Raw genomic sequence first — 21,383 nt, forward strand, 5'->3', positions numbered from 1 at the left:
CATTTGTAGAGGCAATACCATACAAACCATGCAATGAAATTTTTCACCTTACAATGGCACAAAAATATACATCCATATATCTAAACGCACACTCAATAGAATATTAATTTGAACTGGTAAAATGTTTTACAATAAGTGGTCAGTTGAAATAATGGGGTGCGTAACTTTCAACTGTATATTGTTCAAAACTACAAAAGCAAAAATGAGTCACTGATAATTTACCAGATAAGAATGGGGTTCTAGATAGGCCATAAATCCCAAGTAGGAGGAGGAACAGAAGAACTAGTCTTGTTCTTCTTAAAGAGTCTGGGGGAAGCAAAATAGTGGTATTAATCATTCAGTAGAAGAGTTTCCTTAAAGTTACTAAACAGCAAGACAGTAGTGCATTTGAGAACACCACCATATTATTCCATACATTTTTGCCATAATGTTTTACACCTGCTGTTACCAACATAAGCTCTTTCATCCTCTGTCTTACGCATGTACAAGTTTGTCGGTTCATTATTTTAAAGAGGCACCGTTCTGTATGCAAGTTGCACAACCTTCTTTTAACTTACTCCACCTTTTAAATTAGCTTAAAATTTTTCTTTTTGGGGTTTTCCACTGTTTTTATTGTACATATTTTGGTAAACCCATTTTTCCAGTCAACAATCTTAGTTTCACTACTCCGTTCAAAAGCAAGTGGAGGTATGAGTCAAGTCAGGTTTAGCAGAGTGAAGAGATTACGTGGCACATGAACTTGGTGCACAATTGTACTTAGAGGAAATTGGGTACAGCAGAGCATTGTCTGTCGAGGTCAAAGGGGTTCTATGGGAGGAACAATCTTAAAAATAGCTAAATAAAGTGAAATAAGTTTTGGGGTGTTATGATCTAAGACCAAAAACAATGAATTGCTTGGACCGGTTGCTCTCAGAGATCATGTTCATCAAGTGCAAGAAACTCATGGGGTGGGGGGATTCTCCCAGCCCACTACACTGCCAGGAGGCTCAAGCAAAGACTATGTAGCAGGCTTCCCGCTGGACGGAATAGCCTCAACACATTTCCAGCGTCGTCAGCTCTATGCCAGAAATCGGCACAGAGCTGAATAAATTATGTTAATGAACATTTAAATATCATTAGCAGGCCACCACCGGCCTCTCCAGCAGAAATAAGCCCCACCCACAGCTTTTTAATTAGATTCATGCTAGATTCTGCAGTGCTCAGAGTGTGGGAGATTCAGTTTGAAAATCCCGCTGAAAAAACCAGTGGGATTTACTCCTGTTTTTACACGAATTCGGCACTTACAATTTTTTTGGCAGATTCCCATCCATGGACTTTGACACAAAGATTTAGCCCCCCCCCCCCCCCCCAAAGGATCACCCACACTACCTGAACATTTTCCTCTCATTAATTCCCATCACACCCTCTTCCAGGCTGACCTAATTCAAGAAAAACACCTCCATCTCCCTCAACCCTATTCCCACTAAATTGCTGGGGAAAAGACTGGAAAGTGGATGTGAGAAATGTCAGATCAGCCACAATCCTTTTGAATGGCACAGGAGACAAACGGCCTATTCCTGTTCCTATTTCGTATGGTCTTATCTCCCAATTTCTCAGTCAGATTCACCCAGATGATTATTTCAATCACCAGAGCTTCTGAAATGTAATTTTCCTCCGACATGAATTCACTTTGCGGGTTCAACAGGGTTCTTGATCACATTTGCTATGTTCTTATTTTGACCTGCACATGGGAGGGTAATTTCCAAATAACATGCACTATATTCACACATGAAGAATGTCAACTAAATGCTTTATTTGTTTTTTTAAATATAGCCTCAACCTACATCCAACTGTTCCAAGGATGAGATATCAACAAGAAAGCTTGAAGGAGAGAAATAGTTACAAGCAGTGGGGGGGAAAAAACAGACCCTTATTTCTCTATGATAAGAACTGCCTGCTTTGTACTAACTTACCATTTGTCCTTTGAGTAAGAGCTTGTGCTTTTAGGAAGCCCTCTGCAAAACCAGTTTTAAATGCATCTTGATGTGCTTCAGGAATATTTTTTGTTTTGATCAAGCTGTCCAGATTTTCAACTTCTCGGCCTCGGTCCCTCAACAGAAGCCCCTATAAATAAAAAAAGTCAACTGTACTATTGCTTTTTTTAAGAGGAGGCTATGTTTAAATTGGCAGATTAATATCTTTGCTTACCTTCATAAATGAAGGAGGAGCAATACTTTCTGATTCAACTAAAGGCTCAGATGCAGCTAGTCTCCTTGCTCTTGACCTCAGAGTTTTAAAGCCACGTATTTGTTCTTGAACTTAAAAAGATTAGTATTTCTTAATACTGCTTCACACATCACTGAACATTTCAATGCAAGAATCAACAGTTAATATCTCAAATACATACTTGGGCACAGATGGAGGTTGGAACAGAGAGTCTGTAGTGGCCTGGGGTGCTGTCGAGAAAGCGGAGATGCACGTAGCACATTGAAGAAATTACTTGAAAATCCTAGAAACAGAACAATGCTTAAGTGTACATAGTGGTAAACATTTATATTAACACCTTGTTGTTAGAAGTCAGTTGATCGTTACAAATTTTAAGAAACAGACTTCAAGGATAAAGGGCTTGTCCAACATTGTTATGTCATTCTATACTTAATTTGTAATGTCTGGGAGCACAGTCTCCATATGACCCATTTCTTTCATTCTGCAAATAAAGATTAGTTACTGCAGCAGCACTGCTTAAATTTTGAAAATTCTGCAAATACCCTAATGAGCCGAACCTTTCATTTGCTCAACCTCTTTCCTCTGAAAGCCCCCTATACAAGCCCTCACCTTAACTCCACTAATGTTGACTGTGCCTGCAGTCAGCTGAGCCCAAGTATTTACCCCACTTTTCTCGTTTGAAGCCCTTGTTAAAAGTCCACTCATGACCAAGTTTTCAGTTGCCGTTCTTTGTACCTCCTTTTTTTGGGTTCTGCATCCACTTATTTTGATCATTTTCTGTTAAGTGCTTCAGGATGTTTAGCTACATTAATTGCGCTATTTATGTAAAAGTGATTGCAATGCGAAAATGTGAGGCTATTAACACAGAATATGGAGCATATGAAATCTGTAAAATAACTTTAATAAAACATTGGTCAAAATGGGACTCAGTGGTATTTTCAACTTTCTTTTCTGGCAAAGGATTTCCAAAAAAAAAATTATACCACACTGAATTCATAAGAATGTAAGAACTAAGAGCAGGAGTAGGCAATTTAGTCCCTCAAGCCGACTCCACCATTCAATACGATCATGACTGATCTCATCTCAGCCTTAACTCCACTTTCCTGTCCATTCTCCATTGCCCTTCAAACACTGACTAATTAAAAATCTGTCCACCTTCTCCCTAAACTTACTCGTGTCCCAACATCCACCACACTCTGGGGGTGGTGATTTCCACAGATTCACGACCCTTTGAGAGAAGTAATTTCTCCTCCTCTGTTTTAAATCTGCCACCCCTTATCCTAAAACCATGACCTCTTCTTCAAGACTACCCTACAAGAGGTAATATCCTTTCCACATCTGCTTTGTCAATTCCCCTTACCTTGTTCTCCTCAATTAGATCTCCTTTCTTTCTTCTAATGTACAGGCCCAATCTCTCTTCGTAAAACAAACCCTTTACCTCCAGAATCAATCTAGTAAACCTTATTTAATTCCTTCACTTAAAATATAGATTTTCAAACATCAAACACAAAATAAAATTTACTACATTCACTTAACCATTAAATTTGCTAGAAACAAGTAACGTGTAAATATTCTTGAATGCAAAGCTCGTCAAAAGTGAATGTTTGTTTCTGCCGATCATACAAAGGGACAGCTCTCATCCCGAATTAAATTCAATGATGCTTTGACCCAAGTTTATCAATGGCCTGAAACACAGATGTACTGATATGTACTTATATTTCTTATAGAACACTAAAGATGGCTCTTTGCTTTTATATACAATGGTTATGACAAGACATTGAGTTTCAAAGCCACGGTACATTTCACTTGCTGGTAATTCAATTTGTCTGGCCATGAGGCACTGAACATGAAGACTTCCTAACCATGCCCAGATAAACCCTTAATTCATTGACTGATCAGAATTCTGCTCTAAAAAGGATTTGTTTCATTACATTTCTGCAAGGAACTTATAAGGAAGAACTCATTTGACTAGTTAGTCTGTTCAACTCTTCAGCAACTGACTCTGGACTTCATAGAAATCATAGAAACCCTACAGTACAGAAAGAGGCCATTCGGCCCATCGAGTCTACACCGACCACAATCCCACCCAGGCCTTACCCCCATGTCCCTACATATTTTACCTGCTAATCCCTCTAATCTACGCATCCCAGGACACTAAGGGGCAATTTTAGCATGGCCAATCAACCTAACCCACACATCTTTGGACTGTGGGAGGAAACCGGAGCACACGGAGGAAACCCATGCAGATACGAGGAGAATGTGCAAACTCCACACAGACAGTGACCCAAGCCGGGAATCGAACCCAGGTCCCTGGAGCTGTGAAGCAGCAGTGCTAACCACTGTGCTACCGTGCCGACTTCTGCATAAATTTTCATAATAAACCATTCAGCTGTTAGCTCATCAAAATTAACTGGCATGACTGATCATATTTTTTGAAGCAATCGGAGGCAGGGTGGAATCCATGTCATCGCCTGTGGAAGCTGAATCAGTCATGCTTTAGCAAAGTCACACCTATGGGATGTTGAGAACATAGCTTCAGCTTGGATTAAATTTCTTTGTGTAGCAGAACGTTGAGTTCAAATAATTAAAGTGTACAAAACTTGGAAACATTGTGAACCATGAGGAAGATAGTGTAAACCTACAAAATGATATAGGTAAGTTGGTGAAATGGGCAGACAGGTGGGAGGTGAAGGTCAATCAGTAGGAATGTGAAGTAATTCATTTTGGTAGGAAGAACATGAAGAGGCACTATAAAATAAAGGGTAGGTATAAATGTGCATAAGTAATTGTAGGTAGCAGGACAGGTTGAGAGAGTGGTTAATAAAGCATTTGGTATCCCAGACTTTATCCCAGGGGCACTAGGTACAAGAGCAAGGAGTTTATGTTAAACTTACATAAGATAATAGTTCAGCCTCAGATGTAGCATCAAGTCCAGTTCTCGAAGCTGTACTCGAGGAAGGATGTGACGGCCATTGGAGAGAACGCAGAAAAGATTCACAAGAATGATTCCGGGGATGTGGAACTTCAGTTAAGAGGAGAAAAGGTGACTATGGGGAGATTTGATAGATATATTCAAAATCATAAGGGATCTGGACCGATTTGATTTAGATTTATTATTGTCACATGTATTAGTATACAGTGAAAAGTATTGTTTCTTGTGCGCTATACAGAGAGCATAGAGAAGGAAAGGAGAGAGTGCAGAATGTAGTGTTAGAGTCATAGTTAGGGTGTAGAGAAAGATCAACTTAATGCAAGGTAGGTCTATTCAAAAGCCTGATGGCAGCAGGGAAGAAGCTGTTCTTGAGTCGATTGGCACATGGCCTCAGACTTTTGTATCTTTTTTCCCCAATGGAAGAAGGTGGAAGAGAGTATGTCCGGGGTGCATGAGGTCCTTAATTATGCTGGCTGCTTTGTCGCAGCAACGGGAAGTGTAGACAGAGTCAATGGATAGGAGGCTAGTTTGCGTGATGGATTGGGTTACATTCATGACCTTTTGTAGTTTCTTGCAGTCTTGGGCAGAGCAGGAGCCAGACTAAGCTGTGATACAACCAGAAAGAATGCTTTCTATGGTGCATCTGTAAAAGTTGGAGAGAGTCGTAGCTGACATGCCAAATTTCCTTAGCCTCCTAAGAAAGTAAAGGCGTTGGTAGGCTTTCTTAACTATAGTGTCACCAAGGTGGGACCAGGACATATTGATGGTGATCTGGACACCTAAAAGCTTGAAGCTCTCTACTATTTCTACTTCGTCCCCATTGATGTAGACGGGAGTATGTTCTCCACTACGTTTCCTGAAGTCGATGACAATCTCCTTCATTTTGTTGACATTGAGGGAGAGATTATTGTTGCCGTATCAGTTCACTAAACTCTCTATCTCATTCCTGTACTCCGTCTCGTCATTGTTTGAGATCTGACCCACTACAGTGATGTCATCAGCAAACTTGAAAATCGAGTTGGAGGGGAATTTGGCCACTCAGTCATAGGTGTATAATGAGAACACAGCCTTGTGGGACACAAGTAGATAAAGAGAGAAACTACGCCCATACACGAATGAATTAAGAAGGAAGCGCTGATTTCAGTGATTAGGAAAAGTAGCAACAGCAATATCAGAAAAGTTTTTTCACAAAGCGAATGGTTCGGGTGCCCAAGAGTGGTGGAGGCAAGTTCAATCGAAGCATTGAAAAGGAATTAGCCTGTTATCTGAAAAGGAACAATATGCAGGGTTATGGGGAGAAGGCAGGAAAATGACACAGAGTGAATTGCTCATTCGGAGATCCACTGCAGCCACGATAGGCTGAATGACTCCCTTCTGCATTGTAACAATATGATTCTGCATTAACTAAATAGTTGTTATGGAATAACAAGATTCTTTCTACAGCCTTTTCACATGCTCAAGATGACATTTAGGCAGGATACAAGCTCTTTTATACCACTCCAGCATTTCCGGTTTTTGTTTCCAGAATTCTTTTTAAATCCCTTTCCTGATTTTCAAAATGTACTGACAACCGATAAATCTGTGAAAATAATGTACTGAATTTAAGGTGCAATTTTACAAAGTTGTGCCCCTGATGCGTTTTGCTCGTCAGGAATGCCCAACGGCAATTTAGGTTGGGTGAACTCAGCAGGATGTTTTGTCCATTAGCTTTAATGGGTAGAAAAATGGTTCTGCCCAGGGCACTGCCACAAAATTTCAAATGCGAGTTCTCAATGAGATGAAGTTCCAAGTTATTTCATGAAGTTTACCTTTCATTATATATTGTGATCTAGATAATCCTATAACAAGATACCTCATCTACCTCCCCCAATTCCAATCTGAACACAGTACCAGATAAAACTAGTATCCTTTCAGATGTTTGTTGAACTATTGCATACCTAACATCACTTTTTTAAATTCAGACCACCAGCACTTTATTTAAAACATTTACAATAAAAATTTAATTTGAAGAACTGAGGCACTCTCTTTCATAAGCAAGGAGCTGTGTTCACAGCACGATACGCTAAATTATATATAAAATGCATGGGAGCCTTAATTATTCATGCTCTGACCCATGTTAAATTTTCAGTTAATTAGCAACAGGAAACAAAGCTGTATTTTGTGGTGTCAAAAGCACAGTACTTCTGCTGGCGAGATCAACTGGCCCTGCGGGAGCTGATCAATAGATTTTCTGGCTCTCAGCAGACCCGTCTCTATTTGCCAAATCTTCATTTGCCACCAAAAGCTGTCCACAAACACACATGTTCGCTTTAGGATTGGCACACAGTCCTGTATGTACCATCGTGGTCTGTTTCTAGGGTGAACTACTAAAGTTACAGAAATTAAGGAATATGGGGATAGTGTGGGAAGATGGGAGCTGAGGTTAAAGGTTAACTTTCATCTTGTTGGATGGTGGATCAAGCTGGAAGGACCAAATGGCTCTGCCAGTTCTTATTTGTTATGTCAGAGTCAGAAGCTTACAATAATTATGAGATTCTATTATCTCTTATTTCTATTTTCCATTAGGGCAACCATCTTTATCCTGTTGGATAACCAAGGGCCCACTGCATTTTATTAGAACATGATAAAGATTTAAAATTTTATACAAAATGTAAACAGCATCAGTACAGATGTCTGACCTAACTTCAATATTAAGAATTAGCAAGACATTACATTACAATACAAAGCTATCGCTGACTTCAGAATATTTCCCATCACCAGTACATTGTGTGAAATACATCACCTGCCTCAAGTGAACACCACTTCCAATTCCATGTGTAATGAGACCTAGATACTCTCTCTAGTACGGGTCCACTACAACAGTCTGGGTTTTTTTTAACCCCCACATGTTGCACGGCTGAGAAAGACTCAGGATACACTGACAAGCAAATATGGCTGCAGAATCTCAAAGTCAGTCAATTGTCACCCATCTTCCAATGATTAGCAAAAATAAAAAGCTCTCATGTCTAAGCGTCAAGATTACTGGTATGGCAAGATGAAAGGTGGCTCTCAAATGAGGTGCCCTACATTTAATTGGGTAGAATTTGGACAAGAGTACAAAAGGGAAAAAAAATTGTTCCTCACCATGTTTATTTTCAAAGAAGGACCGTGATGAAACATGGGACGTTTGCCACTGTGATGGCTGTTCAGGATTTGAGTCACTTGGAGATAAACATGGGAGTAATCTGTCTGCCAATTCAGCTAGCTGGCTGGTTTTTAAATCAGATAGTCCAAATTCCCTTAGGTTAAGCGCAGGCTGCAAAATAAATTCAAAGAAATTAATAAATGGAAATATGGTGCTTTGCTTAACAAATACATTTCACATTGCTTAATAAACGTAAACATCGCTGTTAAAACTGCTGCAAAATTATCTTTTAACCCATTCCTCCTTAATATTCAAACAATTTCCAAAAACTCATTTCAAAATATTAAGACAGATTAGGAAACAATACTACTTCGGCTTTACATAATCATGAAAAAGAGATATGTAATAATTAGAATGGACCATATTGTGATTAGTTTGCAGGAGTGCTGAGCTCAAAGCCAAACCAATGGAGACGGGTGAAAAGAGAATATATCTGTGGGAATGGGTTAAAGGCTTACTGTGAATAGAAACTTTAAGGTTGCATCTTGCTGAAGGATAAGGAGCCACGCACACCTGGAGAATAAGTGTCTAAATGGTGCCGTAGAACAGAGATCTGAGGGTGCAAATACACAAACCACAAGTACCAACACAGGTTAATAAGGCAATTAAAAGCAAACAAAACAGTGGGGTTCATTTCTAGAGAGAAATAGAATGAAGAGCAGAAACATTATGTTAAAATTGTCTAAAACTTTGGTTAAATAACACTCAAGTACTGCAAACAGGATAGAGACAACGAAGAATGTGTAAAAGATTTATTAGCATGGTAACAGAAATGAGATTGTGCCCACCAGCAAAGACTGAACAGATTAGGGCTCTTTTCTCTCTAATAAAAAAGCACCAATAACTGTCTTTTAGATTACAAAAGAGTTCGATTGGATAGAGACAAATGACGTGCAAGGGAGATGAGAACTCAGGGCCATAAATTTTAAATCATATTAAATCATGCATATATGTAGGCCAATTGGCAGCAAGACCTTCTGTCTTGGGCTAAGTGGCAAGTAACATTCACACTACTAGTGCCAGACAATGGCTATAGTATAAAAGGTTAATAGCTATTATGCTAAAAGCTAATATCGATCAGTAATGTCAGATCAAACGTCACTGGAACTCAGAGGATTCTGGAAGGAGCTGTATGTTGATCCAGCCCTCTACATAGTTATATATAGTTAGAAATTCCTGGAGCCCTTGTTTCAAGTCATCTATGTTAAATGTACCTTTAGTACAGTTTATGACGATACTTCAATGACCATTTCCAACAAAGGAGTTGAGGACTAGGGGTCAGTGTCTAAAAATCAGAGCCAGAGTTTTCAGGAAAGAATTTAGAAAACGCATCTACTTGCAAAGTGTGGTAGAAGTTCAAAACTCTTCCACAAAGTGACTCTGGATCAAATTTAAATTGGAGATCAATAGATTTTTGTTAGAATATGGGCAAAGCCTGGTATAAAGATTTGGGTCACAAATCAGTCATGATCTCACTGAATGACAGAACAGGCTCAAGGGGCTAAACAACCTCCCCCTGTTATTACGTTCCTAAGAACCAAAACAATAGTTAGGCCAGCTACTTGTATAAATTTGAAGGGTGGGGAACTTGCCATTACTCATCTTAAATATTGCCACTTTAAGAAGAGACAATATTTACTTACTGGACATGGTGCAACTATTTTTCGTTACAAGTGACTGCAAAACCTCTTGGCACATGCAGTCCTTCCGCACATAATGCCCATACCTCAGGCATGAGATTAGGCAGATGGTTATCACAAAATCTTTACAGACAAAAGGAAGCCATTCGGCCCATCAAATCTGCGCTGGATCTCTGAAAGGGCATTCGGCTTAAGAACATAAGAAATAGGAGCAGGAGTAGGCCATCTAGCCCCTCGAGCCTGCCCCGCCATTCAATAAGATCATGGCTGATCTGAAGTGGATCAGTTCCACTTACCTGCCTGATCCCTATAACCCCTAATTCCCTTACCGATCAGGAATCCATCTATCTGTGATTTAAACATATTCAACGAGGTAGCCTCCACCACTTCAGTGGGCAGAGAATTCCAGAGATTCACCACCCTCTGAGAGAAGACGTTCCTCCTCAACTCTGTCCTAAACTGACCCCCCCTTTATTTTGAGGCTGTGCCCTCTAGTTCTAGCTTCCTTTCTAAGTGGAAAGAATCTCTCCACCTCTACCCTATCCAGCCCCTTCATTATCTTATAGGTCTCTATAAGATCCCCCCTCAGCCTTCTAAATTCCAATGAGTACAGGAAATTCCAATGGCTGAGCCCCCTCACTCCTGTCTCATCCCGTAACCTTGCACATTCTTTCTTTTCAGATAGCAGTCCAATTTCCTTTTGAATACCTTTATTGAATCTTCCTCTACCACCCTCTAATGAACTTTGTTCCAGACTCCAATCACCCTCTGGGTGAAAAATTACCTGTAACGTTACCTTGCACTAGCGTGACATCACTTTTACACCTTTGTCCCATTATTTTGAATCTACGTCCTCTAATTCTTAATGCTTTCAAGAACAGTTTCCCACTGTTTACCCTGTCCATACGCTTCAGCATCTTGAATACCTCTATCAAGTCTTTTCTCAGTCTTTCCTCGGAGGAAAACAGCCCCAGCCTCTCCAATCTCTCTTCATAGTTACAACTTTTCATCCCTGAAATGATTCTGGTGAATCTCCGCTCTACTCTCTTCAATTCCATCACTCAAGTATGGCATCCAGAACTGGGCGCAATACTCCAGATGAGACCTAATTGTATCTTATACAAGTTCAACATGACCTCCTTACTCTTGTATTCAATGCCATTATTAATAAAGCCTAAGATACTATATGCTTTATTAACTGTTCTCTCAACATGCCTGAACTTTAATGACTTATTAGACCTGAGAGCCCTCTGTTCCTGCACCGCGTTTAGAGTTTCTCCCTTTATTTAATACTGCCCCTCCATCTTTTTCCTGTCGAAACGAATCACCTCACACTTCTCTGCATTGAACTTCATCTGCAATTTGTATGCTCAATCCACCAACATGTCTATGTCCTTTTGAAGTTCAGGACTATCCTCATCACAAATGACAGTGGGTTTTTTTAAAAAAGGAGATGGTTAGACAAGGAAATCAAAAATTTTCAGGGGTTGATGGGAGTGTAGACCATTAAACGTGAAATAAAATTCATCAGCCAGAGCAGGCTTGAGGGGATGAAGGGCCTACTTCTGCTCCTATTTCATATGTTCCTATATATGTTCGCAATCTTCGCATCATCTGCAAATTTTGAACACCTGAACACCACACAGTCCAGGTTATTAGAAAGAGCAAGGGTCCAAGCACTGACCCCTAGGGAAGCCTACTACAAACCCTCCTAATCTGAAATCCATCCATTAACCACGACTGTTTCCTGTCTCAAGACAATTTCTCATCCAAGTGTCTACTTGCCCTTTTATTCCACATTCTAGAACTTTGCTCACCAGTTTGAGAGACGCTTTTGAAAATCCACGAGTACCATATCAGCAGAGTTGCACTTATCAACCTTCTCACTAACCTCCTCAAAAAAACTCTAGCAAGTTAGTTAACGATATTCCTTAAATGAATCCAAACTGACTTTTCTTATTTATCCTGCACTTGTCTAAGTGGCCACTGATTTTGTCCCAAACTACAGTTTCCAGAAACTTCCCTGCAACTTAGTCAAACTGACTGGTCTGTAGTTGCTGGCTTTACTCTTGCACTCCTTTTTGAACAAGAGTAAGAAGTCTCACAACACCAGGTTAAAGTCCAACAGGTTTATTTGGTATCATGAGCTTTTGGAGCGCTGCTCCTTCATCAGGTGAGTGGATACCAAAGAAACTATTGGCCTTTAACCTGGTGTTGAGAGACTTCTTACTGTGCCCACCCCAGTCCAACGCCAGCATCTCCACATCTTGAACAACAGTGTAGTATTTGCAATTCTACAGTCCTCCGGCTGTGTAAAAGCAAGATTCAATGACTATCAGTAGTGCCTCTGCAATTTCCACTCACTTCCCTCAGTACCCTTGCATAGATCTCATCCGCTCCTAGCACCTTATCAATTTTCAACAAAGACAGCCTAACACCATATCCTTCTCAGTTGTGAATTCTTCTAATGTACCCATTACCTCCTCTTGCACCTCAGCCTGTATAACATAATCTTCTGCAAAAAAAACCTGCAAAGTACTTGTTTGATACTTCCACTATTTCTCTTGCCTCCACATTTCTTGATTAATCCCTAAGCAGCCCTATTCTTTCTTTTTCTACTATTTTTTAACTTCACCTCAGGTCCCTTAATATTCAGCCTGCATGACAAGATATTAGGAGGGTTTCATAGCAAAGTTGAATTCTGTTCTTTTCCAAAATTCGTGTATGCACACATTCAATTAATTTCAATTTGTCTATAGAAATTTTAGGTAGATTACATATTCTTTAAAAAAAATAAATGAACAAGAAGAAAATTAGCCAATACCAAAAATCTAATTTTAACTAAACTATATGAAAACTATTCTAGTACATTAAAACTATGAGTACATTAAAATAAGCAGAGAGTCCCAATATGAGTGCATATCCCCATCCATTCATTAAACCCCTATTAAAAGCTCCTTGGAAGGCTAAAAACGAGTTCAAGAACTGATCTGTTCTGCACAAAGGGTTGTAGCTTTTTCCCCCAACTACACCCAACAGTAACACTGAGATGTTCAAAACATTCTTTACTTTCAAAGTTCTTCCAGAACAAATCTCATCAAGAAAAATCTGTTCATCTAATACCCATCCTGCCTCAAGTCTCTACATTCCCAGGAAAACAATGTCAGGAGAGAAATCCAAAAAGGAGAGCACTCTCAGCTACAGCTATATAGTAGAGTTTCATGATTATGGGATCTACTCGAAAGGATTGTAACTTTGAGGTAGCAAAATCATGTACATCTCTTGGCCATCATAATCTCTGATCATCTACATTGATAACCCAGAAGCTAATTTGCTCTCTAGTTAAAAGAGCAGACTATAAAATCATGTACAATAAACACTTTTTATTAAACCAGTGCCTGATATATTAGAATCTCAAGTTTGAATCACTCGGATGCTTGTTGTGACAGTGCGACCTCAAACAATTACACTATTATTTTTAAAAGGGTAATTATAATTTTAAAACATTCTAGAAAATTTAATATTTTAAATCTTGGTTCACCAATTCCTCTTTCAAGAAAGATAACTTAACCAAACATTACCTCATTAACTTGATCACGTTCTTGATGTGTTTCGCGTTGCAGACACTGTAGAGATGCAGAACTGACTGAGCTTGCCGAGTTTTTAAGCGAATGGAAAGTGCTGATCAGCTGGCTTAGGGGTACAGTTACCTACAAAATTTATACAAATAAGAATTGTTACATTTAACACATTAAGTAGCTTTCATTTTTCTCAGTTTGGCTAAAAACATTAAAACAGTTAAATATGAATAACAATGCAAAGATTGAGATTTACCAATGAAGTTAACAAAATGTTACTTTAAGACACAGTTAATATTGATTTCATTGAACTCATAATACTGCTCATGTACTCAATTGATACTAATTCAGGCTGTATAAAGATAAATTGCCATCAGAAACTTAAATTTTCAGAAGGCAGAAGAATACATGTTCAGATTGCACTGGAAAGTATCTGCGTGCCGATTTCAGACACAAGGATACCCAGTTTGCATCAAACTGCCATCCAGCACCTTAAAGCTAGAGTCAGTCTGACAGCAAATTGAATCGAGTATCTACAGCATCAAAAAAGGCTTGCATTTACATAGCTCCTTTCTTGATTTCAGGACATTCCAAAGCACTTTACAGCAAACAAATACTTCTGGTATAGTCATTGCTGTAAAATGCAAGAAATCAAAGTTATAATGGTGGGAATTAAACCCAAGTGGAAGAGTTCCAGAAATCTGCTATGAAAAGTGTATTGAAATTTCTAATGATCAATAATGATGAGAACCCCAGGGTAGGGAGGAACACAAGTGTAAAGGCATGGGAGAAGTAAACAGTTCCATTTGAAACAGTATTATGCAGTTATCTGCTATTTGCATATTATTGATAAGTGCATCATAGCTTGGCCAATTTGAGCTTCAATGTTAGCACCTAACCAAAATCAGTGGGCAACATACCAAGCGATTCTGTGAAAATAAGCTAAAGCTTGACACTGCCCTTTTAATCAAAGTAACAGCATAAATTACTGAAGTTAAATGCTTTGAAGTTATTCTAAAGTACAAAATTGTGATTAACACCACATTGAACAAGACTAGACAAATGGGAATAGTTTTGGCCCGTCATACATCTAGTCTACGTTCCATTAGTGAATCTGGGTTAGCTGCTCAGCAAAAGTATTCTAGACCAGCCTGGCGCAGGTTTTCAGTCATTGAATAAAAAAAGTCAGGCTTTAGAGGCACAATCTTTTATCATCACACCTCCATCTTAAAACTAAAGTTTCATCTTAAAATCACAATTTGAATGCATGCTTTCAAACTTCCACATTGTTTTAAATATATATAATGTGCAATAAAAATCAGCAAAATTAACATGCCAAAAACTTCCATGGCGTCTCCAGAATATCATCTTTGTTCTACTTCATTTACATATTGATAGTCAAGTCTGGACTTACTCAAAGAAACTATATATAGCTGCAGTAAAAAAACTCTGCAAATACCCATCAATTGATGGTTCAAACAAAAATCCTCACTTGATCGATCTTTAATTATAAAAAGTCATTGTGGAGTTCTGTAACCACAACTGATCATGAAATACATTTAGGAAACAGTCATTTGGGTGGAATACTTAAAAGTTCCAGTTAGCTGATGAAAGCTGCATAATTACTTCATTTGTTTTAAATGTAGACTTTCCATTTTACCAAATAACGCAACAAATCCCCAAAATCCAGCACATCACAAAATAATCATTCCACACATGCATACAATTCGTCCACATTATCCCTTTCTAATCACCACCTCCCTTTGAGGAGGCCCCGCCAACCAGTAGGAGAATCATCAGGATACCCACAGACAGGGTCCTGCTCCTCCTAACAAGATGAGGGAAACCCTGTAGACTAGATGTAACAAGTCAGAGCCTATATCAGACACACTACTTACTCCATCACGCTCTGGACCTTCTTCAAACCAACCCTCAGATTAATTACCCCGCACTTACAATTTCTTCTTTGATCTAATTAAATAAATGGGGTTTACAACCCTTCATGCTTTTAAAGTAATTTTAGTTCCAATTCCCAAAACAAAACATCTCTCTCTGGACTGCCAGTGTTTCCAAGCATGGCAAACATTACGTCTCCAGGTTAAGTAAGCCACCTGCTGCTTTATAGCTCTCTCTCTCTCTCTCTCTCTAAGGGGCATTGTGACTTTATTAAACAAACATGGGTCAATTTTTAAACTGCCATTTCTTGAGGTATTCTGGCAATCTCAACAGCCCAGCATGTTAACTACCTTGCCTTTCTAGCTGTTAGCCTCTTAAAATATACGGCCCTGACCATTTAACTGCTCCAAGTTTGCTTTAATTGCATTTATCGCATTTTCTACCATTAAACTTTGAATTCTTAAAACCAAAGAGCTATATTCTAAAACACATGAACCATGAACTAGTTATTTGCAACAATGCTTCCCACCCAACATTTTCTATTATAAAGTTTACCTGTCCAAAGTGGAAACTGAAGTAAACTAATACTGCAATTACTCTGTTGCCAATGATAGCACTAAATGTCCTGCTTTTACCTCTCCCTGGTTCTCAACCTACTCGGCAAGGACATTACTTTACTCCAGTCAATTCTACTTTCTTAGTTTCCAAAATACCACAAGTTGCTCCATGTGAACTGTAGTAATTTTTTAAACTTTCAAATGGGGATTCGATTCAATTCAATTCAGACACTCCAGTGAAGTGTCAGACAAAAATGGTATCAAACTGAAGACAGAGGTATTAGGAGGAATGACCAAGGCATTGGTCAAGTAGGTGAGTTTTAAGGAGGGTCTTAAAAGGAAAAAAAGAGCTGCAGAAGTTTAGGAATCTATACAAGTTTACCAAGATACAAAAGTGTAATTTCAAGACTTCTAGCTGCTTATACTGTTATTTTCTTGAGTATTTTCCTATAATTTGGCAAGTTTTTAAAGCACAAACTTATGTCGCATAACCACTTGATTCATGAACAAAGATGTAAACATCGGAAATCAAAAATGAAAACAGAAAAGTTCAAAGACAAAAGTTTTTTTTTGTTAAACCTTTCTTGTATATTTCACATTCTCTCACATTGTTTGCCCTTGATGAATCTGTACTCTGTACCCATGATCTCATCAAAAAGATGATTAAATTTAGATATCTCTGGGTGACAGAGATTGAAATAAATGACTCCAGTCCTGAATATTTTGTCAGAACGTAAGCAATGTTGCTTAATCAAACATCCAAGAATCCCAAGAGCTGATTTTAACTCTGATGACACAGAAATAAATTAGACATTAGTGGCCTTAAATCAAATTGCAACACATTCCACCCCATTGTCACTCCAATACTGGCTGCTGCTCTTTTGACCATTTCAAATGATATTTCTAAGAGCAGGCTAAGTGCCCACTTCAAACAGGTTGAACAAGGAGGCCCTGATACAATTTTGAGGGACAAGTGGGAGGAGAATTTGCTGTGCATCAAGCAGTAGGGCCCAAAACACAAAGTTGAAATTCAGTTGTGTAGCCACAAAGAATGAGTATGTTCAAGAATACTGTGGGCAGCTACAACCCCAAGTTCCATCCATTGCGCACAGATCCCTCTTCTAGGCTGGCTGCTTACTGTTGTTCAGACCATTTGATATGCCACAAGCTCAGAGCTCACCTGCAGTGAGACAACCATTCAAGGCATTCAGCTCTAGTCCTCAAAATGAATCAGATCTCTCATTCTTTGTAAACTTTTGTGGCTGTGCACTGTTTTTTTCCATTGCGCCTTGCCTTTAAATATTTGTGTGGCATTTAATGCAGAACAAGATCTACACAATGTTTTTCTTTCTGCTCTGAAGGCCTACCACAAGTACAATTTGATTTCAAATTTAGAATATTGTAACATATGAACCTAGACTTCTGAACTTGAGTCAACGAAAGCCATTTATTGCTACAGTTGTAATGGAGTCAATATTCAATGGAGCCTCTTTGTTAAACTGTAATGCAATAGTTGGGCCAAATAGTATCAATGGTCTATTTGTAGACCAATTCACTGATACAAAGCATACTATTTTGCCATTGCACTAAAACTTTAGAATATTGTGTCATGGATTGGCATGGATTAGAGGAGCTATTTGAATGAGGTTCAAATATGGTGAAAGGAATAGATCGGTTTTGAATAGATTATACATGGATCATATAAAGTTAGAATGCAAATACAGCAAGTAATTAGGAAGGAATATGGAATGTTGGCCTTCATTGCACGGGTATGGAGTACAAAGTAGGGAAATTTTGCTAAGACTGTACAAGGCATTAGTGAGACTGCAGCTGAAATTCTACATGCAGTTTTGGTCACCTGATGCAAATCAGTCACCTGACTGCATTGGAAGTAGCTCTAAGGCTGTGCCTTATGAGGAAAGGTTGAGCAGGTTGTATCGATACTCACTGGAGTTTAGGAGAATGGAAGGTGATCATATTGAAACACAAGATTCTGAGAGGGTTGACAGGATAGATGCTGAGATGATGTTTCACCTCTCGGGGGAATCTAGAACCAATCTACACAGCCAACATTCGTCTCATACTTTCATAGTTTCCTTTCTTTATATTTAAGACTAGTTACAGATTGATGCACCCTGATACAATGTCTATTCCATTTTCTTTCCATATCAATAAGAAGTCTTAACATAAACCCATATATTAAAATTATCTGCACCAGAGACATCTGAACAAAGGATGCAGTTGATATTCCTTAATATAACTAATCTTATACTTTGTGAACTGTGCCAAAAATTTAAAGTAATTTGTTGATTATAAAATATATTAAACCTTTGAGATGCTTTATGATCCAAAATGCATTTTCTCAACTGATGTCATCTAATTTCTAACCCACATTCTTACTGAATGGTTCAAAGGCTCGGTGACCTCTGACTCAGTCACAGGTCAAAATTTACCGCCGTTCATGTTGGTGGGATTTTCCCATTCCATTGCAGTGAATGGAGATTTGGCAGGTGCCAAATTGTCCAACCTCACTGCAGCAGGAACATGGCATATACAGCTTGGTAGATCGCACCCATGGAATCATACAGTACAGAAGAGGAACTTCGGCCCATTGAGTCTGCACCAACAATAAAAATTACACTAAATATTACACCAATCCCACTTTCCAGCACTCGGCCCACAGCCTTGAATGTTATGACAGTTAAGTGCTCACTGACATATTTTTTAAAGGTTGTGAGGTTTCCTGCCTCCTATCCCCTCAGGATAGTACATTCAAATAGTATCTAGATAGTACATTCCAGACCCCCACCCTCCTCTAGGTGAAAAAGATTTCCTCAATCCCCTCTAAACCTCATGTCGCTCAGCTTATTACGCATCCTTGTTATTGACCCTTTAACTATGGGGACCAGTTGCTTCCTATCTATCTTGTCCATAACCTTAAATCTTATACACTTCAATCAGGACACCCTGAGCCTTTATTGCGCTCAAGAAAACAGCCAAGCCTGTCCAGCCTCTCCTCATAGCTCAAATCCTCCATCTCAAGCAACATCTTGGTGAATCTCCTCTGCACCCTCTCCAGTGTAATCACATTCTTCCTCTAGTGAGGAGACCAGAACTGCACACAGTATTCTAACTGTGGCCTAACCAAAAAGTTTCGTACAGCTCCAAAATAACCTCCCTGCTCTTATAATCTATGATGTGGAGATGCCGGCGTTGGACTGGGGTAAGCACAGTAAGAAGTCTCACAACACCAGGTTAAAGTCCAACAGGTTTATTTGGTAGCAAATACCATAAGCTTTCGGAGCTTTGAGAACAGATATCCACTCCATCTGAGTGGATATCTGTTCTCAAAGCTCCGAAAGCTTATGGTATTTGCTACCAAATAAACCTGTTGGACTTTAACCTGGTGTTGTGAGACTTCTTACTGTGCTTATAATCTATGCCACGACTGATTAAGGCAAGTGTCCAGTATGCCTTAACTACCCTATTAACCTGTCCTGCTGCCTTCAGGGATCTGTGGACAAGCACCCCCAGATCCCTTTGTTCTTCTGAGCTTCCTAATAACTTGCCATTCATTGCGTACTCCCTTGTCTTATTACTCCTTCGGAAGTGCAATATTGTGTAATCTCCACAGGGTGCCTCAAATAACCCAAATTGCTCCAAAGTACCTGCCATGTTCATAAATGGAGGTGCTTGCAGGATATCCCTCTCCTCCAATAAACAGTTAATGAAGAGAGAATCTTATGATTGCATTTCAAGTAAATTAAAATTCAAAACAAAAAATGTACAAAAAAAGCATTGCAGTATTTTACTTTTATAGAAGTTAAAATTAAATGCAATGAAAACTAAATTAAGATTAATGAAATGAGGGAAAAAGCAAAATACTACAGATTCTGGAAATCAAACAAAAACTGCTGGAAACATTCAGGTCAGGTTAACATCTGAAGATAGAAAAGCAGAGTTAGCTTTCCAACTGTGACCTTTCATCAGAACCCATTGCTCAACATTGCCACTCTCTTTCAAAGCCTTGTTTAAATACGAGGCCACATCCATCATCCACACACACTCATCTTACCCGCACTGTGTTTAACCCTCTCCTTACCTGCATTGTTTGTTTGATTTAGTCATATATATTGGTATACAGTGAAAAATAGTTTCCTGCGCACTGTACAGACAAAACATACTGTTCATAGTGTGCATAGGGGAGAAGGAAAGGATAGAGTGCAGAATATCATGTTGCAGTTTCAGGATGAAGCTGCACTGTCATCTCTCACTGTGAATCCATCTGGTAACTGTCATCGGCCACATCCATGTATAGACAAAAAAAGTAAGGGGGTTAAACATGCAAAGAACATGGGTAAGGAGGGATTAAACACAAAACACGTAAGTAGGGGGTTAACAGATCCCACACACCCCAGATATACTCTCTTCCACCTTCTACCATCAGGAAAGATACAAAAGTCTGAGAACACTTACCAACCAACTCAAGAACAGCTTCTTCCCTGCTGTCATCAGACTTTTAAATCAATCTACCTTATTTAAAGTTGATCTTTCCCTTTATCCTGAAACTGCAACACGATATTCTGCACTCTATCCTTTCCTTCTCTTCCATGCACACTATGAACAGTATGTTTTATCTGTATAGTGTGCAAAAAACAATATTTTTCACTGTATGCCAATACATACGACAATAATAAATCAAATCAAACAAACAATGCAGGTAAGGAGGGGGTTAACCACAGTGCGGATAAGGAGTGTGTGGGTGGACAATGGAAGTGGCCTTGGCTATTCGATTAAACAACAGAAGTTCTAACTGGATGGAGAAAGAAATGTAATCAGTTTCTAAGTAAACACACAGCAGTATGACTTCGGTATCCGGCTGTAACAATGCCCCACTGATCGTCCCCGATTTTCGCCTGGGCCCCAACTTCAAATACACAACATGTCGGCCTGTCAGTCTCACGCCGCCAGCCCCGAGGCCGGCTCCTTACCTGCGGCTGAAAGGTGGACAGGGAAAACATTTCAAAGCCCGGCTTGGCCTGTGTGCGCGGTGAAGCGGTGTCTAGTCCGGCAGCTGGACACTGTCCACACCCGGAGTATCCGAGCCCTCAACCGCTGACTGTCCGGAAAATGGCTTCCTCTCTGTGACGTCTGCACATCACCGCTTCCGGGTCACGGGCTGTCGTCAGTTCCCTAGAGCTAAATGTCTAGGCACGCAGTAACTAATTGAGTAAACAGTCAACCCATCCATAACTGATGGGCACCAGAGGGACTGGAACATGTTGTGACATTAAATATCATCTTCTGATTAATTCAATAAGTTTTCAGTTATAATTTGTTTATCACACAATTGTTATGGTTAAGAAGGAGGCAATTCGGCCCATTGTGTCT

The 21,383-nt window shown here is 39.3% G+C and overlaps 1 protein-coding gene across 1 annotated transcript in view; it reads right to left on the minus strand.

Moving 5' to 3' along the window:
• Positions 1 to 21,166, minus strand: part of LOC144507091 (ATP-dependent zinc metalloprotease YME1L1-like) — a 45,245-nt gene extending 24,079 nt beyond the window's left edge. Inside the window, exons 1-7 of the mRNA XM_078233820.1 lie at positions 20,984 to 21,166; positions 13,543 to 13,671; positions 8,261 to 8,432; positions 2,387 to 2,488; positions 2,188 to 2,297; positions 1,953 to 2,103; positions 223 to 306 (exon numbers count right to left, since the gene is read on the minus strand). Of these exons, the coding sequence (XP_078089946.1) occupies positions 223 to 306; positions 1,953 to 2,103; positions 2,188 to 2,297; positions 2,387 to 2,488; positions 8,261 to 8,432; positions 13,543 to 13,671; positions 20,984 to 21,013 (778 nt within the window). The 5' untranslated portion in view covers positions 21,014 to 21,166. The remainder of the gene's footprint in view (positions 1 to 222; positions 307 to 1,952; positions 2,104 to 2,187; positions 2,298 to 2,386; positions 2,489 to 8,260; positions 8,433 to 13,542; positions 13,672 to 20,983) is intronic.
• Positions 21,167 to 21,383: the final 217 nt, after the last annotated feature.

Source organism: Mustelus asterias, chromosome 2 (assembly GCF_964213995.1).
Source record: "Mustelus asterias chromosome 2, sMusAst1.hap1.1, whole genome shotgun sequence".
NCBI classification, from domain to species: domain Eukaryota; kingdom Metazoa; phylum Chordata; class Chondrichthyes; order Carcharhiniformes; family Triakidae; genus Mustelus; species Mustelus asterias.